The sequence below is a fragment of the Chelonia mydas genome, chromosome 5 (genome assembly GCF_015237465.2).
Source record: "Chelonia mydas isolate rCheMyd1 chromosome 5, rCheMyd1.pri.v2, whole genome shotgun sequence".
NCBI lineage: Eukaryota > Metazoa > Chordata > Testudines > Cheloniidae > Chelonia > Chelonia mydas.
The window spans coordinates 119854053-119881131 of NC_051245.2; the positions used below are offsets into that span (position 1 = coordinate 119854053).

General features: G+C 50.0%; 2 protein-coding genes across 3 annotated transcripts in view; one reads left to right on the forward strand and one right to left on the reverse strand.

The window, feature by feature from the left end:
- Positions 1-27079, forward strand: part of RNF20 (ring finger protein 20) — a 107213-nt gene that overhangs the window by 45731 nt on the left and 34403 nt on the right. The window contains exon 2 of one of the 2 annotated variants that reach the window (XM_043547602.1): positions 11608-11773. The exons of the other annotated variant lie outside the window; for it this stretch is intronic. The gene's annotated coding sequence lies outside the window, so the exon portion shown is untranslated. The remainder of the gene's footprint in view (positions 1-11607; positions 11774-27079) is intronic. 2 annotated transcript variants of the gene reach the window in all.
- On the reverse strand, positions 2864-20487 carry PGAP4 (post-GPI attachment to proteins GalNAc transferase 4). The gene is given in 3 exon segments (XM_007066115.4): positions 2864-7098; positions 7100-7383; positions 18886-20487. Coding segments are annotated over 2 exon segments (1188 nt in total). The 5' UTR covers positions 7259-7383; positions 18886-20487; the 3' UTR covers positions 2864-6069.

Below are 27079 nucleotides of genomic sequence, written 5' to 3' on the forward strand. Positions count from 1 at the left end.
GACCAGGCATTCCGGTCGAAAACCAGACACCTAGCAACCCTACTTCCAGTCCTAGAGAGAGTGGTCTTCCAGACAGGAGTGGGAGTGAGCAAGCATTCCTACGTGATGTCGCACTAAGCCCCAGCCACATTGAAATCGAGAGCCATGATGCAAACAGCCACAATGGGAAAAGTGTAGAGGCTAGAGCAAACTCTAGAAAGCTAGTGTGCTCGTTGATAGGTAAGAGCCAGCTGAGGATTTGGCCCAATGATGATAAAAAGTCGGTTACTTGCACCATAACTTTTGTTCTTTGAGATGTTTATTCCACTCAGGTGTGCACGGGTACGGCTAGGCAAAGTTCTCCGGCTTTGGTGTGCATGGCACATACACACCTCAGTGGAATACACGTCTGCAACCGTTTGAAGAACCACCATTTAGGATTATTTTAAATTCTTTGGGTCAGGGACTCTGTGTGTGTTTTTCTACAGGGCCTAGCCCAACATGTCCCTGATACTCCTAAGACCGGCCATACTGGGTCAGACCGAAGGTCTATCTAGCCATCCATACTGGGTCAGACCAAAGCTCCATCTTCTGACAGTGGCCAATGCCAGGTGCTCCAGAGGGAATGAACAGAACAGGTAATCATCAAATGATCCATCCCTTGTCGCCCATTCCCAGCTTCTAGCAAACAGACTTTAAGTCCAGAAGGGACCATCATGATTGCAGGCCGAAGAACTTCACCCACCCACTCCTGTACTAAACCTCTAACCTCTGGCTGAATTACTGACATCCTCAAATCTTGATTTAAAGACTTCAAGTTACAGAGAATCCCCCATTTACTCTAGTTCAAACCAGAAAGTGACATGTGCCCCCTGTTGGAGCAAAAAACTTCCAAGATCTCGCTCAATCTGAGCTTCCCAACCTCAAATACTGATTGAGGCCTTTACGTCCTACCCTAATATAAGTATTTAAATAAAGATTGATGATGATGCAAGGAAGGAAAACTGTGCCCTAACTTTGGGGGAAAGGAACGTGATGTCTGAAGTTGCCTCACACCATTTCACAATCTGCCACCACATCAGAAATGGGCAAAGTTAGATTAAAACCCAGTCTGCAGCGTAAAGCCTGTCCCTAGCCGCGGCAACGCTTGTATGCCTGGTTATGCCCATAAAGTGACTGAAACGGAACTGGAAATATACTGACTGATGGAAGTGTGTGTGAGCATGTATGGGTGTGCACGTGGAAACACAGGACTGACAGAGCACAGAGAGGGTGCTCTGTGCATGGTGGGGTTAAAGTGCGATCTGATGTAGATTAGTATTCATGTGTGACTGTTCACCTTTCATCTCTCCTTTCACGCTGGGGAGAGCTGCCATCTGGCTGTTTTCTGTGCCTTAGAGTCTTGCTCAACCATCTCAAAGTCCAGCTGGTTTGTCGCTATCTAATCAGGGAAGTGGTTTAAGTAGTCTGTTTCCCCACCCCATCCCACAATCCTCATCTCAGAAACAATGGCCTTTAAGCAGTGTTACGAGAATTCTTCCTCAGTCCTGGCTCCACAGCAATCAGGGCAGCCTCCTGGCAAAACTGTCTATCTCCCTGACATGTGGGGTCTGCCTCTTGTCAGCAGGTGCACCAGCCGGCACCGTGGATCCCAGATCCCCTGCTCTACAGAGGGAATTGGCTTGCTGCACCATCCCTACACAGTACACTCCTCTCTGCATTTGGCCAGTTCCACCAGCATGTGCAGAAGGGGAGAGGCCCTCACCCTGGCCTCTAACCCACCTGCTTGTGCATTACTTACACCAAAGAGGCCCTAGGAGGGACAGCAAATGCCCCGTGCCCTTCATGGATGGCGCAAGGGTGAAGGCTCTTGGAGTCTGCACTGGGCCCAGACACAAAATGGCCCCCAGTGTTGCCAATACCCACTAATACAGACACAGAGTTTCCCATTAGCAGACACTCCCCTCCCACGTGTATGCCCACTATCACACACTCCCCTTTCCTCATATATGCCCAACTATACCCTCCCTATACACAACCACAAATTCTTCCCCACAAGCACAACCTCTCACACACATGTCCCTGACACACTCACACAGCATCAACATACACACGTGCCCTGCACATGGAAGGACGTAGGGGAGGAGGAGTGCCTTTGGACTGAGGGGCAAGACACTGGGCTAGGGCTCAGGGTTCTGTTCCCTTCTCCACCACAGACCATCTCAGACGTTGGCCAAGTCACTTAGGGTACGTCTCCACTTGGAGCTGGAGGTGTAAATTCCAGCTCAAGGAGACATACCTGCGCTAGCTCTGGTTGAGCCAGCATGCTAAAAACAGCGTAGCTGCGGCAGCACAACCAGCAGGATGGGCTTGCCAGCCCGAGTACATATCTAGCAGCTTGGCTGGGTACATCTTTGGGGCAGCATGCCACTCACATTGCTGCAGCTACGCTCTCTTTTTAGCATGTTAGCTCAATCAGAGCTAGGGGTGGTATGTCTTCTCAATTACACCCCCAGCTCCGAGTGCAGACAGACCCTTAATCATCTTGCACCTCGGTTCCCCAGCTGTAAAATGGCATCAATATTTCTCTCTCTCAGGGGTGTTGGGAGGACAAAATCCATCAGTGAGGCACTCACATGTTATGGGGAGAAGGGCCAAATAAGTACTTAGGGTCTCTTTCCAAGCATTTAAAAAAAAAAAATTCAAAATGATTAATAAAGAGAATCCACGTGAAATATATATTGTGTGTGGGCCTGACGTGAATAGAAAGACTCCTGCTGTGGGCTTTGGAGAAGGCACCAAATGAGCAATGCATTGCTTCAGAGACACTAACCAAATGGAGAGGTGGTAAGGAAGACAAGTAACATGCTGACAAAATGATAAATCATTTCCCACACCAGAGCATTTATTAACTGAGCATTATCACTTGGTTCTTTCTCTCTCTCTTTTTTAAGCCAAACAATTTGTAACCCTTTGCTGTGGGGTGTTGTTCTGGATCTATACAGTACAAAGATTAAAAAACAAAGAAGAAAAAAAAACATACCCCACATCTGAAACATTCAACAGTCGAGGCAGCATAAATAGATAGTCACCTTTCCCTCTATGTGCCCAGGCACTTAGTGGAATAAATTCACAATGACCCCCAAATTCTACAACCTGACAAAGAACAACACTACCGAGAAGGTATTTGTGTGTGGCTCTCTGCGAGGGAGACACGGGGAAGCCATACCAGCTGCACTCAGTCTGGGAACAGGTTTCAGCATCTGTCCTGAGGGATGCTGGTGACTGCTGTGTGGAACCTTTGGAATTTTCATCAGGTGAAAATAAAATGTAGTGTTTTGTCAGCTCTTAGAGTCCATGCCCTTGTGAAACCACAGTGATCCTCTGAAAGAATCCCAGCTGATCTAGCAAGAGATGATGTTCAATAGCTTGAGCAGGCATTGTTCTGTGCTCTAGTGACACCCTGTGCCTGACTGCTTCTCTCCTGTGTGCTGAGCACTTTACAGATCAGTTGCCCCTCACGGCCTGAAAATGAACTGTGTGAAACTTACTTCTTCCGGGGCTTGTGCAAATATTCTCTTTGGTTTTGGTCCACATGGGTTCACACACAGACACGCATCTGCCCTTACTAATCCTAGTTTTACCATGAGTTCCAGGCTCTGACAAATGAAAGAAAGAAAACTGCAAGTGGAACTCTTTCTGCCCCCAAACTGTTTCACTCGCTTCATTCTGAAGCCAGGAAAATTTGCGATTTGCACACAGTTTCACCTCAGCGCGTCTCAAAAATGGGAGTAGGTCTCCTCATATAGTGCCTGGTCCAAAGCACCCTAAAGTCAATAAAAAGACTCATTGACTGCAATGGGCTGTAGATCAGGACCATGGGGTACAAACCCTTTCAAAGGCACTTTTGAATTTGTAACAAATCCCCAGGATCTTATTTCTCATGTGGTTTTGGTTTTCAATGCACACAGAGTAGTTCTGCTAGATAACAGCCAACTCTTGGAAACCATCCAAACTCCCCACCAGTTGGACCAGAAGATTAGTTATTTAACGTGTCTATTTAGGAGTGGCCCCTTCAATAGGACACATTACTGAAGCTTGCTCATCTGACCGTGCCCAGCTATTTATGGTAGGAGCAGTGAACTGTGACTTCTGCAGCTGTCATCTATATCTAACTGCAAGTTGAGGCAAGATAAGTGCACTGACACACCATGCTGCTGCAATTGTTCCTTTGCCTTTCCTGTGAATAACATGATGTCAAAGCATGATCATCCTGGATCATCCATTGGGCTGCCCAAGGCAAACTGGAGCTTCTCGATGTTGCAGGTAGAATCCATGGACAATCAGGATAGGTGGCAACACATCTAGGGCCAGTTTAAAGGGCTTGCACTCAATAAAGTTAATGAGTGAGCTCCTGGTGATACAGGATCAGGGCCTAAATGGGGAATGTGCTCTTCCTCACCTATGAGAGGTAGCTGTATGTGCAATCTCAAAGGTTGTTCTGATGTGAGGCTGTGCGGGTGTGTGTGAGTACGTGCGTGGGTCAGCGAATCCAAGCCACATACAGCGAGCTGGAGGTTGTTTGGGGAAGCTGAAGCAAAGGGGAAGAACATGGACTTTGTGTTTCAGATCATAGACTCACAGAAGATTAGGGTTAGAAGAGACCTCAGGAGGTCATTTAGTCAACCCCCTGCTCAAAGCAGGGCCAACGCCAACTAAATCATCCCAGCAAGGGCTTTGTCAAGCCAGGCCTTAAAAACCTCTAAGGATGGAGATTCCACCACCTCCCTAGGCAACCCATTCCAGTGCTTCACCACCCTCCTAGTGACATAGTTTTTCCTAATATCCAAACTAGACCTCCCCCACTGAAACTTGAGACCATTGCTCCTTGTTCTGTCATCTGCCAGCACTGAGAACAGCCGAGCTCCATCCTCTTTGGAACTCCCCTTCCGGTAGTTGAAGGCTGCTATCAAATGCCTCCTCACTCTTCTCTTCTGCAGACTAAACAAGCCCAGTTCCCTCAGCCTCTCCTTGTAAGTCATGTGCCCCAGCCCCCTGATCATTTTCGTTGCCCTCCGCTGGACTCTCTCCAATTTGTCCACATCCTTTCTGTAGTGGGGGCCCCAAAACTGGACGTAATACTCCAGATGTGGCCTCACCAGTGCCGAATAGAGGGGAATAATCACTTCCCTCAATCTGCTGGCAATGCTCCTCTGCTCCAAGGTGAAAGGAGAGCTATGGGGGAAGAGGTGTGTTATCCACAAAGGAGAAGACCCGGAGGAGCTGAAGCAGCATGAAACATGTTCCCAGAACCATGTGCAGAATCTGGGGTAAGGGGCTCATTATATGCATCATGCCTCTTGTAAAGGTCTCTTCATGTTTTTATTTGAGGAGATGAACAGATTGTTGGGGTAAGACGTGGAGAAGGTTGGGGGAAACTGGGGCTATTCTCCAGCTCCATACTTCCTCCTAGGTCAGCTTGAGCCTGATGCACTTACCCTGGCTAGCATTTCCAGTGCCTTGAGACTGGGATATATGTGACCACAGGAGTGGCGTTGACTAGTGTGGAAGGAATTGAGACAAGGCCATTGTAGGTGAGGAAGGACGAGTGTGTGTGTGTGTGTGTGGTGGGGGGGTTGGATGGGGCAGCTAAAAAGACAAAGGAGATCTCAAACAACAGCTGATACAGCCAAACTGTCTTGGGTCTGTGATACCAGAGACTGGTTTCTTGGACACTGCTGTAGGAGGCACATTTATGTGCAAATGGCCAGTGTGTGTGTGTGTGTGTGTGTGCGCGCGCGCGTGCGTATTGGGGGGTCTCCCCCGCAAAAATTACTAAGGATAGTAGCAAACTCTCCCCTTCCCTGAAAACCTCCACCCTCTTTTCACTTCATTATAAAATAAATAATGGATCTACAGGTTTAAGTAAACTTTTTTTTTTTAAGTTCCTTTCCCTCCACTAGGTGGCGCCAGTAGTTCTGAGTACAGTTGCAACTGGCATGCTATCTGAAGTCACACCTGCTATGTCTGTCCACAGACAAGGCTCCCTTGGCTCCTCCCAGCCTTTCCATAAGGGCATTTCTCGGTGGGTCACAGTAGTTTAGGGCTGTCATTTGGCCTGAGGCTGGAAAACATCCCCACGTGCATGATGAGATTGGGCTCCACCACGTAGGCCTTCTCACCCTTGGTGCGCAACAGCGAGTAGAGTGCAATGTCCTTGGCAAAGCCCCGACGGCAGTGCAGCTCCTGAAGGTAACCCAAGACACGGCGGGCGGAAGGGGCGGAGAACAGCATGGCAGGCGTGCAGCACTCAGTGGCTGGCACCACGTTGTAGAGTGCTGGAGCCAGCCGGCGCAGCTCCAGCAGGTAGTGGCGCCCCACCAGCTCTGCGAGTGCCATGCTGTACAAGGCAAAAAACAGGACAATGGGCCAGGTAAGGCTTGGGCGGCCAGACACCCAGGAGTACACAGAGCTCAGCAGAGGGCCCAGAAACATGCCCAGGCCGAGCCACTCCAGGATCCTCATGGGCTCCGGGTTGATATAGCGCTGAAGCCGCTCGGGATGGTACAGCTTCAGGTAGAGGGCATCTTTGAGGTGTGGCTTTGAGAGCCGTGCCAACAGCAGGTGCTGAAGGACAGGGAATATCTCCTCTTCGGGAACAGCATCGTCTTCCACCAGAAGGACGTACTCTGGACTGTAGGCCAACAGCGACTGCTCCAGGCAGAAGGCATAGTCCCGCTTCTCCTTCTCAAACTGGTTCACTGAGGCATTGGGGTCCTCCCAGTTTTTGTAACGGCTGACCATTGCAAAGAAGGTACCCAACAGCCTGGCATCCTGGTGGCTGCCTGGCTCCTGCTCCACGTTACAGAGAAAGATCTGGTGGCTCCGGCAGTGAGGGCCACACTGCTGGAGGAGGCGGTGGAAGCGGGAAGCCACCTGCAGGACGTAGTGGAACTCGTTCCGCCTCTGCACGGTGATGATAGTGATGAGCAGCCACGGTCTGAGGGCCTTGTCGCCTGAGATCTCCGAGGAGTTAGGAGTCCGCAGGTCCTCGAAGTAACGGAGGGCGGCCTGGCCATCCTCCTGGTTCTGCTCCAGGAACTCCTGGCTCATGGGGTTTCAGATGCCAGTGGCGTAAGTAAAAATAGGAGTGGAGGAGCCGGTGGCAAATCAAGGGAGCCAACACGCCAAACGTCACCACAGTTAAGGTAAGCAGCTGAGTAATGGGGCGAGAAAAACGGCACCACTTCCCATAGAGCCGCAGTCCTTGGCGGAGCATGGCTGCTGGATACAAAGTGTGGCCTCCCTGTGCTCATGCCCCAATTCATTCACTCCTCTGCTTCTGCTCTGAGTAGCAAGCCATCAGTGGTGCAACACGAGTGAGGCCCAACCGATGCAGCCAACCTACAGGGAGAGAAGGAAACATTTAAAAATATGCACAAATCCACCAGTTTCAAAGGAAGAACTTCCAGACCTAACATTCTGGTGAGAGCAAAAATTTGTGACGTGCTCATGGGGAAATGAATGCCATGCCACGGAAGCAGCAGTGGGAAAAGGTCCTTGGGCATCATGCTCAGTGGGTCCCGTACTGGGACAGCATAAGAAATAATAGAAGGACTTATGAAGGAGTCCAGGGGTCCATCCTGAGTCGCTGAGTTCATTGGGGCTACTACATCACACACGATGGTCAGAGAGTCCCATGAGATTGCTGGGGACTCTGATCTTGTTAGTACCATTATAATGATGATACTGATATTATCATAACTGAGATTGGGACCCTACTGTATTGGGTGATGTACATACACCTGTGTCTGTCTCAAAGAGCTTGCAATCTAAGTAGACAACTCAGACTCAGTGGAAGAATGCATTATTAACCCCCCTCTCCTTCTATTAAATAAAGCAATTCCGATCCCCTACTCCCAGGTTGCTCCCTCTTTCTGGACCACGATAAAGAGGCAGATCAAGCCTCTCAAGCTGTGTCTACATTACAGACCTTGTAGCTGCACCGCTGCAGCTGGCCAGTGTAAGGTCTCCCATGGAGCCGCTCTACGCTGGCGGGAGAGAGCTCTCCCATTGGCATAATTAAACCACCCCAATGGGTGGCGGCAGCTATGTCAGCAGGAGACCAACTCCCGCCAATATAGTGCTGTGCACACCGGCACTTCTGTTGGCGAAATGTATGTCGGTCAGGGGGTATTTTTTCACATCCAGACCGGCAAAAGTTTTACCAACAAAAGTGCGAGGATAGACAAAGACTCAGTATATTCAGGAGCAACTGGTTTTATCTTCTGATTGAGCAGTTAGCTCAGATTCAGAATTAAGAGTTAATTAAACATTTGAATTCAAAGCTGAACCAATCAACCCCCTCTAACTTCCTAAAAGTTAGTCTTTGCCATGTCCATCTACTCTGCCCCACTCTTCTGGGCTGCCACTAGCCCACTCCTAACAGTCTTAATGCACCTGGTTTACACAGTTAGTGTAACCTTTGGGTGGGCTATAGTCCACTTCATTGCCCTTCTCCAGTGCCTAAAAATACCCAACTCCCATAGGAAAGTAGCTGGAGACCCAGAATCTCTAAGGATTTTCAGCAAGGATTGCACAGCGTCAACCTCCCCACAGTCAAGGCCCTAAAGGAACTCAGAAATGAATTTAAATAACTTCATAAAATCTTATGATAAACAAATAATAATCTAATTTTACAGCATAACATGCCTATTTTACAATCCACGTATATTGCCTTCATTTATACATAAACATAAATAAAGAAAAATTAAAATCTTCAGTCCCCACAGAAACACAGTGAGAAGAAACTGAAAGTTCCCCAAAGCTTAGGTTTAGAGTCTTTGATCACCAAATCTATACAGTCTGCTGAATCTAAAACAACATCTTCCCTCCCCTAGCTTGCAGGGATCTTCAGTTGGAATCCGGGCAGACTCTTCCTCTGCTGAAATCACTGCTAGCCAGTCAGCTGACGGATTAAGCAACCACTCAGTTACATATTTAGATTTAAAGAAAACCCTGTTACAAGAAAATACAAAACTGAGAATAGTAAAATAGAAGTGACTCTTTCCCCATTACTACATTTAAAGAAAAGTTGGTGAATCGCACTAGCTGAGACAATGTAACTGGACCAGTTTTGCTAAAATCAAAACATTCGAAGCGTACAGTACAATTAAAATGGAAGTTGTTATTTATTCCTCCCGATTTCCCCTTGCTATAATTAGCATTGCCCAGGCTTCCCTGTTAGAAGGTAACAATATCACTAACTTGCAAAATGCCTGAGTTAGGGACAGCAGCCTGCTTCCTGCTCCTGGGCTCAGCTTCTCCCAACTCACACAGGGCACATGTTGGCCCTTTGTAAAGCAGATGCCCTGACTGCCTGCCCTCATGGAGTCTGACCCCAGCAACAGGGAACCTATTGGAGCAGACCCAATGCTACCATCCATACCCAATTCCAGAAGCTTCTGGCTGTGGAGTGCTTAATCTGCCTAGCAACAGTGACCCAGACACAGCTCACTCCTACATCCCACAGTGAGTCTCTTAAAGAGACATCTCCCTATTAGGCACATAGGTTACATTAACACAGGGGTTGGCAACCTGCGGCACGCGTGCCAATTTTTACTGGCACGCTGCTGCCAGCTGGGGTCCCAGCCGCTGGCCCCGCTCAGCCCGCTGCCAGCCTGGGTCCTGAGCGGGGCCGGCGGCCGGGACCCCGGCTGGCAGGAACCACTGCTGGTCTGGGGTTCTGTCTGCCACCTAGCTCAGCCCGCTGACAGTCTGGGGTTCCAGTCACCGGCCCCTTGCCACCAGGGGTCCCGGCTGTCGGCCCCGCTCCACCTGCTGCCGGCCTGGGATACCAGCCGCCGGCCCCGCTCACCTCGCTGCTGGTCTGGGCTTCCAGCCACCTGGACACCTGCCAGCCGGGGTCCGAGCTTCCGGCCCTGCTCAGCCCTCCTGCCGGCTTGGGGTACCGGCAGCCAGCCCAGGGCTCTGAAGCCCTTATCAAAAATTACACTACAATTATCTTAAAAACTTTGTCTATTACAGTAATCATTAAAAAAAAAGTATAATGTTAAGAAATACATAGGTTTGATGAAACAAAGTAGTTGTACTTATGTGCCTGTGCTTAATTTGTGTTTGATGACTTACCTTCTAAAAAAATCTTGCATGTCTCACACCCCCAGAAAGGGTGTCTCGCACCCCCAGGGGGTGCGTGCACCCCCGGTTAAGAACCACTGCACTAAACTGATAAGATTTGCATTTTAATTTAATTTTAAATGAAGCTTCTTAAACATTTTAAAAACCTTGTTTACTTTACATAGAACAATAGTTTAGTTATATAATACAGACTTATAGAGAGAGACCCTCTAAAAACATTAAAATGTATTACTGGCACACGAAACCTTAAATCAGAGTGAATAAATGAAGACTCGGCACACCACTTCTGAAGGTTGCCGACCCCTGCATTAGCACATGTAGCTGCTCAGTGGGTGGCAGTAATTTTCCTTTCTAATTGCCCTTTTGACACTTCTTTATACCTTTCTTCTCTGTCCTTTAACTAGCTTTCCTTCTCCCATACTCTTCTCTTTGACTCTGCATTTTTCCTGCTTCATGAAACTGAGTCATGAGACTGTGACCATTGAACTGAAGAATGGAACACGGCTGCATGGAGCAATCACAGGAGTGGATGTCAGTATGAATATGCATCTTAAAGCTGTGAAAATGACACTGAAGAACAGAGAGCCTGCACAGTTGGAGACATTGAGCATTCAAGGAAATAACATTCGATACTTCATTCTGCCAGACAGTTTACCTCTGGATACCTTGCTAGTGGATGTTGAACCAAAAGTCCTGTTAGCCTGACTCTCCATACTGCAGCTCTCTTCTCCAGTCGAGGACTTCCTGCTGTGGCTGCTGCACTGTTTGCTATCTCCTCCTCTCACCAATTGTTAAATCTCAATTGACCTCCCAGGCCTAACTTCTGTTACTCACATTCTTGCCATGTGATGTAACTAACATTCTGCTTGAGGCTTGATGCTGGGGGCTCTTTTGCACCCTCCCATTAATTGCACCCTCGTTCGCTCAGGCCCACTTTGTGATGCTAGAGGAGCATTGGTTTCATGGTGATCTAGATCTCCATCACAGACAGGCTGCAGTTTCTGTACACATTGATCTTCCTCTTTCCTCCTGGGGATGGGCACCAGAATCTTGGAGACTGAATGACTTTGCCCAGGAAGCATCAGTGCCCTGTGAGCTGCAGAAGGTGCTAGCTTAATTTTGATGCATAGTTTTGGAGGAGACAGGGCTTGGTAGCACTTGCCCATCTCAGAAGAGAGTGAGGTTGGAGGTGGGGATGCTGTCTGCCAGAAAGTGTGACAGGGAGTCAGTCAGTCGCTATAGGGATGGGTCAGTCATTATTGAGCACACAATGGGCCTAATTCTGGGGCCATGTTGTGACTCCAGCCAGCACTATAGTCACTGGATTTGCAGTGTTTACTGTGAGGATGGTTACTTCCTGCAGCATGAACAGCACTTTGACATCCTTAGATGAAAGACCTTATATTGGTATAAGTGCAATGTATGATGGATTTATCCCACCTCTGTTTGTTTTCTCTGGCTTTGTTTCAGACCATGCTCCCTCTCGCTGTAAGATAGTAAAGAACTCCTGGCTAGACAATGACATTACAGTGCTGTGTCACTCCATAACTTGTGACAATGCATGGACCATGAGATGGACCTGCAGGGACTCCGGCTGATTTCTTCATTGGCAGTTCTTCCCTTCTCGGATAACCGGGTATTGTTTTATGTATAACCTATGGTGTTGAATGTATGAGCTTTGCAGGGGTATTGGAGCAGAGAGTTGTACTGCTGTTCTGCATATGGGCCCAGGGTCCTCAGGAATCAGGGCATGAGGACCTGAAGGCCTAAGGACGCTATGGACTTGAGGTCCACTTCTGAAGCTACCTTGGGCTAATTTGGTGAATGTACTGCCCCTGCTCCTCAGTTTGTCAGGCGCAGTGGTGAAGGGAGCACTTGCATGAAGGGCCGGATGCTGCAAAGCCTCACTTGCACAAGTACATGGGTGTGGGCGCATTGATATCAGCAGGGCTGCTTGTGTCTGTAAGGCCCTGCAGGATCAGGCCCCGCATCTGTGAGTGGGGAGCACAATCAATGGTGGTATTAACATTCTCAGAGCAGAAGAAGGAAATCACGCTCCCTCCGCCGAACAAACTGGAAGCCAGCGCTGGAGGAGCTGTGGGCCCGCAGCAAGCTGTTCTGGCTCTGTAGTTTTCAGAAACACATACTTGGGTGCTAGGAAATCCCTGTCTGAGAAGGTCCCTCCCACCAAAGATGATCATTATCTGAGGGTGGCATGTCTGAGGCAGTGAAGAGCAGGAAGTGGATGCCACCTGTTCTTCACATACCCTTCAGGAGAGGCATCTTTGAACTACTTGGGAAAGAGAGGAATGCGGGACTGGCTGCCAGCAAAACAGACACTTGGATGGAACACAGTTTGGTGAATCAGAGGTACCCTGAGACCTGTGCCCTTGCATAGGGTTTCACTCTCTGGGATCCGTGCTATACACACACAACCAGTCATCCGGGTGCCATCCCCAGATCACTGAGCCTGCAGGTCACCGCAGAGATGCTTGCAATTCCCTGTCTTTCTCCTGGCCTGGAAAGTTGTGTTGTGGCTCCATCTACTGACTTCCTGTTCACACAGGAGGAGTAGAAGGGTCACCAAGACATAAACAGGTGAAGGAGGAAGGGAATCACCACAGCTTGTGGGACTGGAGCGCAGCCAGATGGGAGCAGAGAGGCTGTTTCCTAGGTATGTAGAGGTGTGGGGGGGAACTCAAGTCAATGGGACCAAGAGAATTAGACTGGCCCTATCATCTGTATAATGGCCTGCCAAAGGCTAGCAGGCCCTTTAAGGAAAGTCAGCCTTAGCCTTACCTGTTACTTAGCAGTTTACCTCCCCCACCCCTCAAGCAGATCTTGATCTGGTGGCTTAATTACCAGTAGTGACCCCAGCTGGGAAAGAGTCAGGGAGGACTTCGTAGAGGCAAAACTTTGTCAGAAAGGAGAAATCTAGGACAGAGGACCAATGGAAGTGCCAGCTCTCTGGGAAGAGTCTGGTGAAGGCAGGGTAGCGAGAACCACGGAGCAAGTTAAACTCCTGTGGGGGCCTTGGAAATAGAGCGTCTAAGAAGCAGGGAGGTCGCTGGTAGAAGTTGCCAGAGTCCCCAGGAAGGGGAGGGAGTGGGGAAAAAAGCCTAGGAGGTAGTCCTGAGTCAAAGGAGCAAAGAAATAACTCTGCAGTGCCCAGCAAGGGTGAAAAAGCAGAGAACTTCAACAGCTTGAGAGGGACAGAAGGAGCTCTGTTTGGGTGTTGGTGTGGATTCTTTAGCTGAAAGGAGATAGAACTGCGAAGAGATGACCTGGCTGGAAGGCTAGGCCATGAAACATGAAGAGAGAAATAGGCCATTGCAGGGCCAAAGAAGTGGTCAACTGGTATGCCAGAGATGAAGGACACTCTTTCCCCCCCCGCCCCCCACAATGCCAAACACTGATGCCAGGGGGCGCTACAATGGGAGTGGAACCGCTTAAATGGACAAATCCCAAAGTTCAGGGTTGTTGGAGTCAGCACTTTAGAGATTGGTTCTGGTCCCACTCTCAGGCATTAACCTGGATGTAGACTCTCGTTTCAGGCTCTTTTCTACTTATTAGGATTCTTCATATTTTGGCATTACCCCCATTTTTCAGATGTGTTGTCAATGTTCTCACTGAAATACTCTTTTTACAGTTCTCTATGTAATCTCCCTTAAGATTTTAGTGATATTCGTGGTGGACTTTAAATGCATTTTCATTAAAATAATTATCCATGGCATGACTGGATCTTGTAAATTTTTTAAACCCTCCCCCACATATAATGGCTAGATGTTTTGTTGTAACAATGTAAATGCTTTCAACTGATATTACTCTTATACACACTCCTGTAAAACTTTGTATCAGTTTCAGCTTATGACAGATTTCTTGTCTGAACGCTTAGCTGAAAAATATAACTTGACCTCACTTGCTTTTTTAGGGACCATCAGCCCCATGACTCAACATCCTTCCAGAGATGTGGCACTGTGTACAAATCAAATCCCCTTCACGTATTTATCGTATCCCCATTTAGTCTGGACTACATTGTGCCACTCAAGCACAGCCTGAAGTCAGGGAGGAGTAAAACTTCCCCACTGCCCCAAGGATAGCACTGGAAGCACTGTAGCTCAGAAACACCATGCCTAGCAGAACTGGAGTAGTGCTGGGGGGTGGAGGAAGGAAGAAATATGCAGCACCCCTCTTCAGGATGAAGCACATTCTCCTCTGTATTGGTGTGGAGGGGTGGACAGCATGCTCCATGGGAAGCCTACATATGGTTACCACAACAGAGGGATTCCTTAGTTCCCATTACATGCTCATGTAAAACAAGGCCACAATCTAGTCATTTACCATTCAATGGCACCTTGGGTAATCCCAGTCTGCCACCCTAAAATCTGTTCATTGGAAAAACTATTCTTCCAGTCCCCTCCTACCATAACAAAACCTGTTCTCCAAAGTCACTGCTTTACAGCTCCACCTGAAAGTGACCACACTTCCTGATGAGTTCTCTTTGTGAACCATATTGTTGCTCCTTTTTGACCCAAGTGGCTAGCCAAAATTTGAGGCCCTGGGCATGTTCCAGGTAGGAGCAGAAATTGGTGACAGACTGGTATTTCTCTGATGCAGTTTTGTTTATTTACACAGAATATACAGAGTCCTGTGTCTCTGAACACAATAGGAATCAAATAGTAAGAAACAGCTTATTTTGTTAACAGAACCAAGAATAATCTTCTCTGCCTGTGTTCCTCACCCAAAAACCTGTCCTCATGCTTCTTCCAGGGTCAGACACTGTGCTTTCATAGAATAGAATATCAGGGTTGGAAGGGACCTTAGGAGATCTTATAGTCCAACCCCTGCTCAAAGCAGGATCAATCCCCAATTTTTGCCCCGATCCCTAAATGGCCCCCTCAAGGATTGAACTCACAACCCTGGGTTTAGCAGGCCAATGCTCAAACCACTGAGCTATCTCTCCCTTCTTCTGCTTGTCTCTCCTAGTTTATTTTCTGTTCTGCCTACACACATGCCTACATGCAAACCTCCTCAAAACAATATTCAGCAAAAGCTCCTGAGTGGGTTCACATACAGTAAAACCTCAGAGTTACACACACCTTGGGAATAGAGGTTGTTTGTAACTCTGAACAAAACATTATGGTGGTTCTTTCAAAGGTTTACATTGTCTTAATATAGCTTTGGAAACTTTACTATGCAGAAGAAAACCATCTTCATTTAAATGAAACAAGCACAGATAGTTTCCTTACCTTGTCAAACTCCCCCCCGCCCTTTTTTTTTTAAGTTTACATTTAACACAGTACTGTACTGTATTTGGTTTTTGTTTTGTTGTTTTGGGGAGGGGGAGGGGTGTCGTTGCTGCTGCTGTCCAAATGAGGTGTGTGGCTGACCAGTCAGTTCGTAACTCTGAGGTTCTACTAAAAAGAAAAGGAGTACTTGTGGCACCTTAGAGACTAACCAATTTATTTGATCATAAGCTTTCGTGAGCTACAGCTCACTTCATCGGATGCATACTGTGGAAACTGCAGAAGACATTATATACACAGAGACCATGAAACAATACCTCCTCCCACCCCACTCTCCTGCTGGTAATAGCTTATCTAAAGTGATCACTCTCCTTACAATGTGTATGATAATCAAGTTGGGCCATTTCCAGCACAAATCCAGGTTCTCTCACCCCCCCCCTTTTTTTTTTTTTTTTTTTCAAAAAACCACACACACAAACTCACTCTCCTGCTGGTAAGGACAGGCCTAACAAAGAAAATAACAGAACGCCACTAGCTGTCACCTTCAGCCCCCAACTAAAACCCCTCCAACACATTATTAAGGATCTACAACCTATCCTGAAGGATGACCCAACACTCTCACCAATCTTGGGAGACAGGCCAGTCCTTGCCTACAGACAGCCCCCCAACCTGAAGCAAATACTCACCAACAACCACATACCACACAACAGAACCACTAACCCAGGAACCTATCCTTGCAACAAAGCCCGTTGCCACTGTGCCAACATATCTATTCAGGGGACACCATTGCCGGGCCTAATAACATCAGCCACACTATCAGAGGCTCGTTCACCTGCACATCCACCAATGTGATATATGCCATCATGTGCCAGCAATGCCCCTCTGCCATGTACATTGGTCAAACTGGACAGTCTCTACGTAAAAGAATAAATGGACACAAATCAGATGTCAAGAATTATAACATTCATAAACAAGTCGGAGAACACTTCAATCTCTCTGGTCACGCAATTACAGACATGAAGGTCGCTATCTTACAACAAAAAAAACTTCAAATCCAGACTCCAGCGAGAAACTGCTGAATTGGAATTCATTTGCAAATTGGATACTATTAATTTAGGCTTAAATAGAGACTGGGAGTGGCTAAGTCATTATGCAAGGTAGCCTTGTTTTTTCCTCCCCTCCCCCCTCCCACCCCGACGTTCTGGTTAAACTTGGATTTATGCTGGAAATGGCCCACCTTGATTGTCATACACATTGTAAGGAGAGTGGTCAGTTTGGATGAGCTATTACCAGCAGGAGAGTGAGTTTGTGGGCGGGGGGGGGGGGGAGAAAACCTGGATTTGTGCTGGAAATGGCCCACCTTAATTATCATGCACATTGTAGGCAGAGTGGTCACTTTGGATGGGCTATTACCAGCAGGAGAGTGAGTTTTTTGGGGGGGGCGGGGGGGGGGCGGAGGGTGAGAAAACCTGGATTTGTGCTGGAAATGGCCCAACTTGATTATCATACACATTGTAAGGAGAGTGATCACTTTAGATAAGCTATTACCAGCAGGAGAGTGGGGTGGGAGGAGGTATTGTTTCATGGTCTCTGCGTATATGTCTTCTGCAATTTCCACAGTATGCATCCGATGAAGTGAGCTGTAGCTCACGAAAGCTTATGCTCAAATAAATTGGTTAGTCTCTAAGGTGCCACAAGTACTCCTTTTCTTTTCGCGAATACAGACTAACACGGCTGTTACTCTGAAACCTGAGGTTCTACTGTACTCCTTTTGTCTTAGCTGAGTGCTTTCCCTTACTGTTATGTTAATTGAAGGCTATATTCACACCTATCAAACTTCCTGAGGTTTTAACTCTACCTGTAACAATGTTTCACCCAGCTCGCAATATGCAGACCCTCAGGATAGAAGGTGTTATGGAAATATCAGCTGTTATGATTACAGACGTGTGCAGCAATGTGTGGTTGTGTCTAATGGCAGGGCCAGATCTAGGATTTTTGCTGTCCCAAGCAAATCAAATGTTGGCTGCCCACGCTTTTTTCATGCCCCCCCCCGGCTCCACCCCAACTCTGCTTCTTCCCAACCCCATCCCCAATTCCCGGGCCCCACCTCCTCCCCTGGGCGTGCCGCATTCCCTCCCCCCCAGCAACGCCCCGCCCTTGCTCACCTCTGCTCCGCCTGCGCCCCTGAACAGGCCGCCGCTCTGCTTCTCCCCCCTCCCTCTCAGGCGAGGGAGAGGAGCGCATTCAGGGGAGCAGGCAGAGCAGAGGTGAGCAGGGGTGCGGGGGGAGCGCAGGAAGTAGCGGGGAAGGGGGTAGAGGAACCGCTCCCCGCCCCAGCTCACCTCCGCTCCACCCCCGCCTCCGAGCGCGCTGCTGCTCGGCTTCTCCTCCCTCCCAGGCTTGCCGCGTGAAACGGTGACTGTAACAAACAGTTGTTTCGCGCTCAGCAAGCCTGGAAGGGAGGGGGGAGAAGCAGAGTGGCAGCGGCGCGCTCAGGGGAGCAGGCGGAGGCGAGCTGGGGCGGCGGGGGCACATTTCGAGGGGCGGCATGGCCAGCACCGGAATGCCGCCCCTAGAAATGAGCCGCCCCAAGCACCTGCTTGTTTTGCTGGGGCCTAGAGCTGGCCCTGCTAATGGGAAAGTCTGACTTGTGCCCTGCTCCTGCAATTACACCCATGTGAGCAAAATTTTGCATCTACACCAAGCCCCCGGGCATCACGGGAGGTTCAAGGTCCACCTACATGGGATTCAATTGCAGGCTCAGGGCCTAGCAGCCCTAACTACTAACCCACTTTGCCAGAGAAAGATGAGTTCTGGCTGTGGGGTGATATTTTTAGTGTGGTGATTTAAGCAGAAGTCAGGTAGTTAAAACCCACTAAAATATAAAGAACTTTTAGAGGTAAACAGTTGCAATAAACAGGGTTTGCAAAGACCCTGCTGGCAGACCAGCTTAAACGTATAAGAAAAAATAAGAGAATTCCGTTTGTTCTCACTCCCACTTCATGTATCACTTCACACCATCAGCTAGGTGTATTACAGGGGTTTCAAGTTCTGCTGAAGCCTCAGGTCCCAAGCATTGCTAGAGACAAGATACTGGACTAGGATGGACTACTGGTCTGACCTAGTACAGCAACTCCTACCCTAAATTCTGATAGGCTGGAGATTAGTTTGGAGAGATCATTTTCAGGCCAGATTTTCTAAAGAGCTCAGCACCCAATTGCTCCCACTGACAGTAATGGGATCTGTTGCGTGCTGAGCACTCATGAAAAATCTGGTCATTTCATTTAGATGCCTAAGTGACAACAGAGCTGTTATAACAAATTAGGCCTTCATTGCAAAACTCTACTTACAAATATAAGAACAGCTAGAGACTGGTCACTTAAATGTGGCCTGTGAATGACCACTATCAGCTAGACGCTGCTCTCGGTCCCTCATCATCCACTTCAACCAGCCGTGAAAATGGTTGTCATGCTGATATAGACAAACCTAAAGCATGACTTACCCCTGCTAGAATTAGCGATTGGCCAGGCTGGCTTATGGCAGGTGTTGAACTTGTTCGGCTTCATCTACAACAGTGGGACAGTCATTTTCCACACCAGTCAGAAAGGGCCGTGTTTTGTCCAAGCTGGCTTTGTTTCTTAGCCTAGACAAGTGCATGGAGATTGACGGAGAAGAATTAAACCTTGTTTACCTCTGTTTGAGCAGGCTTACTGAAAGAGTACTGAAAAAGGAAGGTGAAACCAGAAGCAAGCTGTTAAATAAGTGAATAAATGGGTGTCGTAGCCAGAGGTTACCCTTACAATTTGCCCTGAGTAAACTATGCCATCCCAGGAGCAGACCAACCACCAAACTATGACTCAGTTACAGTTCCTTCCCTGTTGCCGCCTTTACTTCAGGGGTGAAGTTAATCTGCTTTGCTCTTGGCCAAAAAGCTCCTCCATGCTGGCTTAGCTCTGCTGATTAGCAGATTGGAGGAAGTGGGGTTCTGACTTTCTGTCCTGGAGGGGTGGGGCTCCAACTCTCAGTGTCATTTACTCTGCACTACAGGAATTTCAGACCTACAGGTGACTTCCTCTCCCTGGTGTTATCATCATCATCATTTGTATGATGTAGCAACTAGAGGCCCCATCTGAGATTGGAGCCCCCTTGACTAGCACTGTACATAAATATAGGAAGAGACAAGCCCTGCCCTGAAGAGCGCCCTGCCTAAATAGACAAAACCTGACAGAGGAAAGGTAAGAGGGGAATCAGAAGGGTGTAGAGAAGAAGTGACTTGTTGTCTAGGATCACACAAGGTCAGGAGCTGTTCCTAAAACCCCACACCCGAGGTATTTAAGACTCATTACTAGCAAAACCTTTGCATTAGCCACATGCATGGCAGTACAACTCCCCATTCCCCTGAGGGGCACAAAACACAGGGGAATGGGGTCATCATTGTGCCACTCAGGAAATGCTGTATCTTTATTGCCTCTCACTTGTCTAAAAACAGCCTCAAGCAGGTACTTCCTTGTGATCAAAGGCCGTTGCAGATAAGTCTGAAAGTTTCCAGCCCGCACAATAAAAACGTGAACCAGAGGATCCAGATTCCAGCCAGAGTTCAGAGGCAAACATTAGTCACCTATTTTGAACGACACAGCTGGAAATCTTAAGCAGCATCAGATCATTTTCTTTGTATTCAACTCGGAAGGATTCAGAGCTCTGTGGGCAGCCTTTCCCCCTATGTGCCACCCCCACCACCCAGCAAGAAGTGACAGCAAACCGGATGCTACTGGCTTTAGGGCAGAGGACTGATCTATTTAGGCCCATCCTTACAGCTGGTAAGGGAGGGTGAATGGGAAAAATAGAGCAGCTGGAAAGCAGGTTGCCTGCGCACACATATTTTGCACACCCCTCCTTTGAGAGCCAGCAAAGCAGCAGGCTTTGACTGACGCTAAAGGGGAGCAGCTCGTTCCCCTGCCCTCCCAGCAAATGCTAGTTGAGGTGTTGAAGCACGGCGCATTGATAGCAGTTCAGAAGTTGTGCATGAAGCCATCTTCCCGGCGACTTCAGAGAGAGCCATCCCCAGCTGGGCCGGCTCTAGGATTTTTGGCCGCCCTCGCTTTTTTTCGTGCCCCCCCCCTCGGGTCTGCCCCTTCCCAACTCTTCCCCCAAATCTCCGGGGGCCCCCCCGCATTGCTTCCTGCGGGTCCCCCCCGGAACCCCCCCCGCCCTAGCTCACCTCCGCTCCGCCTGCTCCCCCGCGTCTCCCCCCCCTCCGGCCAGGGAGAGGCAGCGCGCTCAGGGGAGCAGGCGGAGCGGGGGAGGGGCCGGCAGGAAGTAGCGGGGGTGGGGGGGCAGAGGAACCGCTCCCCGCCCCAGCTCGCCTCCGCTCCACCCCGCCGGCCGCCCCTCGGCTTCTCCCCCCTCCCCCCCGGCCGGCCAGGCCAAAGAGCGGAGCAGCGGCGGCGCGCCCAGGGGAGCAGGCGGAGCGGGGGAGGGGCCGGCAGGAAGTAGCGGGGGTGGGGGGGCAGAGGAACCGCTCCCCGCCCCACCTCGCCTCCGCTCCACCCCGCCGCCTCCCCCCGCGGGCCGCGCCTCCGCTTCTCCCCCCTCCCCCCCGCGGGCCAGGCCAAAGAGCGGAGCAGCGGCGGCGCGCCCAGGGGGGCAGGCGGAGGCGAGCTGGGGCGGCTGGGGGCCTGGCCGGCGGCGGGAAGCCGCCCCTAGCACCGGCTTGTTTTGCTGGGGCCTCGAGCGGCCCTGACCCGCAGTGGTTCCGGTGACAAGTGCTTCCCCCCGCCACAGGCACACAGGGCTAGTCAGGATACACACGCGGGTCTACCGCACATTCAGCGTGGCTGCAAACTCCCTGCGCAACAACCTGTGACCATCTCAGCCCTTGTTTCCCCCGGGCTTTCTTCTCCTGCAGGGTGGCCAGGTGACAGGGGGCGGGGCCGCTTGGGGGAAGGGCGGTTACCTTGGTGATGGCGGCCAAAGAGGCGGGAGCGTCAGCTGAGCCGATTCTCGCCCTCTCCCCCTCCCAGTCTCTCCCAAGGCAAGGGAGCCACAGCTGCTCCTTAGATGCCGGCAGCCCGCAAGCTCCTTGCAGGGAGGTTGTCCTCGGAAATTCGGGCTACGTTCACGCAGACTGACTTCAGGAATCCTTTTTGGGAAGCTGTCATTTGCTTCCTTACACGAGCTCTTCATGACATTTTCCTTGTTCTTCCGTGCCCTGACCACTATCCATTTCCCCTGCTCTCCACCACTCCTGGCCCCCAACCTTTAGCAAGCACGAAGCATCCATCTTGCCCCTGCTGGGGCTTCCGCGGGTCCTGTTCCCCTGCCCCAGCGATCAGTACGCCGGGCAGTTGGCTCCCAGAACGGCAGCCCCTCCGGTCACCCTCATGCAAAGCTCTCTGCAGCCATTCAGTTTCCGCCTCCCGCTTTCCCCCCAGCCCTCCGCTAATATCTCCCCCACAGGGACTGTACAGCTGGCAGGAGCGACACACCATGTTGTTGGACTAGCTAGTGCCTTTCATCTGAGGATCTCAAAGGACCATTGATTTATTAAGCCTCCTGGCACCCCTGTATAAAAAACAACAATCAAACTCACCATAGCAGCAAAAGCCATAATGGAAAAACAGCACAGAAGCTGGGCTGGAAAATACAGTAAGAAGGAATTGCGGGTTTTCGTATCTGGAGTCTTGCCCCTCATGTTGAGAAGGAAAGAGCTAGGAATCCTGAAAACCTGAGCAGCTGGTTTTTATAAATCCTGGGCGTCTTCCCTTCCCTTTCTAATGTTCCCTCGCAGCACAATCTTCCACCCTCCAGGCTTCTTGCCTCTGCTATCCATTTTATCTTGTTGCTCGCTTCTCGCATGCCGTTTCCCTCCTCCTCCTTCTCTCTCTCAGGCCAGGAGGATGGGATTAAACAGGCACTTAAAACCAAACGTGACCACACAAGCCACAGAGAGAGGGGAGAGAGAGAGAGACCAAAAACGAGAGAGAAAGAAGAGATGTGAAAGAATGAGAGGAAAAATAACTAGCACAAATGTTAACAAAGCCAAGGACTGAGCTCCTGTTGCAGCCAGACTCCCTGATTTCTGCTGTGGTCCATTAACATTCCAGTAGGATGAATGAAATGTTAACCCCTTCACTGTTGGAGACAGTTGCAATTCCCTGTTCTGGCTGGTAATCCAGATTACCCCCAATTTGCCCTTTTCCTACTCTGGACAGGATTTCATGTACACTGATCATTCCTTGGCTAGGTTGAAAAGCTCCTTCCTCCATCTGATCCTTTATGACATAACCCAGTTGCTCTTCTGTCTTGCACCGTGATACCACTATATTCTCCAGAATAAAGGTCTTTCTTGATTTATGCAGTGTCGTTGTGGCTGTGTGGGTTTGAGGATATTAGAGAGACTATGTGCGTGAGGTAAAATCTTTATTGGACTAACTTCTGTTGGTGAGAGACAAGATTTAGGCCTTGTCTACACTACAGAGTTTTATTGATGTAAGTTACACCAATGTACAGTTGTAATTAAATCGCTGGGGGGTGGGGGTGGAGGGTATAGGAGAGAGAACCGCTGTATATGTTGAGGGGAGAGCGAATGTAATGTAGACAAGGCCTTAGAGCAGCGGTTTTCAAACCATGGGTCGTGACCCAGAACTGGGTCGCAAAATGGAAGGGACGGGGTCACGGCGGCTCTAGTCAGCACTGCTGACCAGACCCCTAAAAGTCCTGTTGGTGGTCCTGCCCAGCTAAGGCAGGATAGGGCCTGGCCGCTCCGGGGCACAGCATGGTCCATGGTGCCAGGATAGGCAAGAAGCCTGCCTCTGCACCCCGGCTGCACCACAGACTGGGAGCCGACGGAGGTAAGCCTGCACCTCAACCCCCTACCACTGCCCTTAGCTCCCCTGCAAACCCGGAGCCCCTTCCTGCACCCCAAACCCCTCATCCCCAGCCCCACCCCAGAGCCTGCACCCCCAGCACAGAGCCCTGACCCCCTCCTCAACCCCCTGCTCCAGCCCAGAGTCCATTCCCACATCCTGAACCCCTCATTCCCAACCCTCAACCCAACCTTCAGCCCTAGCCCTGAGCCCCTCCCAGACCCCAATCTCCTCATCCCCAGCTCCGTTGGGTCATGGGCATCAACAATTTTCTTCAATTGGGTTGCCAGAAAAAAAGTTTGAAAACCACTGCCTTAGAGTTTGCACAGCACTCTTCTGCAGAGTCAGGGGCAGCAGGTTTGTATAATTTTTGGTGGTACCCAGAACAGGTCCAAGTTGTGCTCCCCCCACCCCACCATCCCTAAGGGTCTGGGAGGAAGTCTGGGTGCAGGAGGGGTCAGGCTCTGGGAGGGCGATTGCGTGCGGGGCACAGGCTCTAGGCTGGGGCAGGGGGTTAGAGTGCAGTGGGTGGGCTCTGGGACGGAGTTTGGGTGCAGGCTCTGGGCTGGGACAGAGGATGGGCTCTGGGAGGGAGTTGGGGGGCAGTGTGTGGGCTCTAGGCTGGGGCAGGGGGTTAGGGTGCAGGAGGTGGGCTCTAGGAGAGCATTTGAGGGCAGGCTCTGGATTGGGGTGCAGGAGCAGGTGTGAGGGCAAGCTCTGGGAGGGAGTCTGGGTGCAGTGTGCAGGCTCTGGGCTGGGGCTTGGGGTTCAGGGGGTGGGCTCTGGGAGGGAGTTGGGGTGCGGGCTCTGGGCTGGGGGAGTTGGGGTGCAGGAGGGGATGTAGGAGGCAGGCTTCAAGAGGGAGTTTGGGTGCGGGATCTGGGCTGGGGCAGGGGGTTGGGGTTCAGGGGGTGAGGGCTGTGGCTGGGGGCACAGGCTCTGGGGTGGGGAGGGGCCAGGGATGAGGAGCTTGGGGTGCAGACAGGCTGCCCCGGGGCTAGGGCCAGAGAGGACTCTCCCCCAACCCACCCACCACCCCCAGCAGCACACTCACCTCACACCACTGTCACTGCACATGTTCCTAGTGCCCTTCTCAGGTCCAAGAAGCCCCTTGCCTCCCCTGTGGTAGGTGCCGGGGGGGGGGGGGGGGGAGGGGGCATGCCATCATCCTCCCCTGCTGTTGCCCCTCACTGTAGCCCCACAGGTGGTGGGGGATCAGGCTGCCCCTTGGCCAGCATGGGGCAGGAGTGGTGGCTGTGGGAGTTGGGGGGAATCACAAGGTCAGACGCTCACCAAAGCCCCAGCAGCTGCTCAGGTGAGCGAGGTCCACTCCAGATATCTCCAGGCCCGAAGCCTCTTGGGCATCGCCTGCAGGTAGGTGCTGGGGGAGGGGAAGGTTGCCAATCATGGGTGCACCTCCTCCCCTCCACAGGTGCAGCAGCAGGCCGAGGCAGCTGCCTGCTGCTGGCGCCGCTCTTGTGCAGCAGCCAGCAGCATAGGCGAGGGAGAGCAGCACAGAGAGGCAGGGATGCTCTGGGACCCTGGGGGCAGCAGGCAGGGGCCGGGGGACACTCCAGGAAGGGCCGGGGGAGAGACCGGGCTCCAAACATTGGTGGAGCTAGGCCCCCGGCCCTGAATATTCCTGGAGCCCAGGCACCTGTGCAGAAAGTCACAGCTAAATATAAGGTGGAACAGATTGTTTAGCATAAATTGTTAACACATATCAAGGGACCATTCAAGGCCAAGTGGCTGGGGGAGGGTTGTTAGTGGGTTATAGATTGTTGTAATAAGCAATAAATCCATTGTCTCTATTCAGTTCATGATTTTAGTGTCTAGCAAAGTTATGAATTTAATCTCCCACACTTATCTTTTGAAAGTGTTGTGCAGGAGTCCTTTGAGGAGGGGGACTGAGGTCAGATGCAGAAAGATCACTTTGTGAAAAGTGTTCACCCACAGGTGTCAGGGTATTTTTGTCTTTTATCAGTTTCCTTTGTGAGTTCATTCAAGAGTGAGTGTCTGGTTTCACCCACATAGTTGTTATTGGGGGATTTAGTGCACTGGCTGAGGAACACCACATGTTGTGATAGGCACTTATAGGACCAGGGGTCTTGAAAGGTGTGTTGTTGGGGGTGTAGATCATTGGAGATATATCTGCAGATTTTGCACCTGTTGTTTTGGCAGGGTCTGACATTGCTTGGCTTTGGTGTGTCCTAGGCTGTGGGGAGCTTGCTTCTGATGATGTGCTTGGAAACCTCCTCCAGTCACATGCCCCTAGATGTCACCTATCACACCCTACACTGGAACCCATATGGGGTATCATCAAACAGCTACAACTCATACTCTATGGGGATCCCCTCCTTTTCTGGCCTTCAAACAACCCTCCTCCCCACTCTCAACTTCTCCAAGCTCATATTATTTAACAATTTACAGAGTTTTGAGCTACTGTTCCTTTGAAAGATGTAAAAAATAAAGTTCAGTTTTGCGATATCTCAAGTGTACCTCTGTGATTCTGTCTCTATAGGGAAATTTCTGCAGAACTCTTTAGTGCTTGATCTAGCACAAAAGAAATGGCTGTATATTTGGGTTAAATTTTCATGCTGCTGGCCAGCCTGTGAACTCGCCTGTTGCTAGAAAAATTCTGCAAATACAGCAAAAAAAATAATGTACAGTGTGTATTTCCCTTTAGTACACCACATGCTGTTTAATGGAGGTATTGGTTTAGGGCTATCCAATCACATGACCAGAAAATGCTAGCCAGGATGGACTGATCTCATATACATGAATTTTATTGCTCCATTTATATTGTTCGATCCAAGGAGCATTATAGGCAGAGGTAATTAAATTATGCATGCCTGAAATCCTCCTTTACTCCGGTTTCCAGAAATATATCCATATATTCCAAAACTTCCTGTTGCTGAGTTAATGCCAGGAACAGCCTGAAAGGAACTGCAGCATTCAGGGTGAAGATGCAGTTGAGTAGCATTGATTGTGTTTTGTTCCTATAGAGATCTGGTCTCCCGGGAAATGGTGAAGGTCAGATGGGGGAATCTACAAATGTGCTCAGATGTCTGCTACCTTGTTATTTTACCCAAAGTCACCTGGGGAAAGACAATGCACAAAGAAAAAGAAAAAAGTAGTGATTCCCTCTCCCTCCCCCATAGAGTTTATTGATATTGATCCATATTTGGATACAACACTTAGATTTCCACACAGATGCTCAGATACCCCAGTACCAGGCATGATAAAAATACTAGAATAGACTAGAGGGGCAGGACTCTAGGGGCTCGTCTTCACTGGCAATGTTAAAGCGTGGCTTGTGTCATCACGGCACAGCGCTGGGAGACAGGTCTCCCAGCACTCTAAAAAAAACCACCTCCACGAGGGGCGTGGCTCCCAGCACTGGGGCACTGTATACACTGGCTCTTTACAGCACTGAAACTTGCTGCACTCGGGAGTGTTTTTTTACACCCCTGAGCAAGAAAGTTGCAGCGCTGTAAAGTGCCAGTGTAGACAAGCCCTAGATAAGAGTAACTAATGTTGGAAGCTGAGTTGAGCATTCCTTAAAGTTCCCACTAGTGTACCTTGAGAAACTCTTTTCTCAGGCATGCCATTTTTGGGAGCATAGGTGTAGGGTTCCCCTTGAACAACTGTGAGTAAATCAATATAACGATCATCTTTCTTCCTCTTGAATGAGTGGAGGAAGCTATCGAGTGAGGACTATGCTGTCACCACGATTCACGTATAGTGTTGTACTGGAAGTTATATCTTGGAGGGTGTTGTCAGCTAGTGGAATGACTCAGCTTGGAGAACTCAACCAGTGGCAGTCTGCAA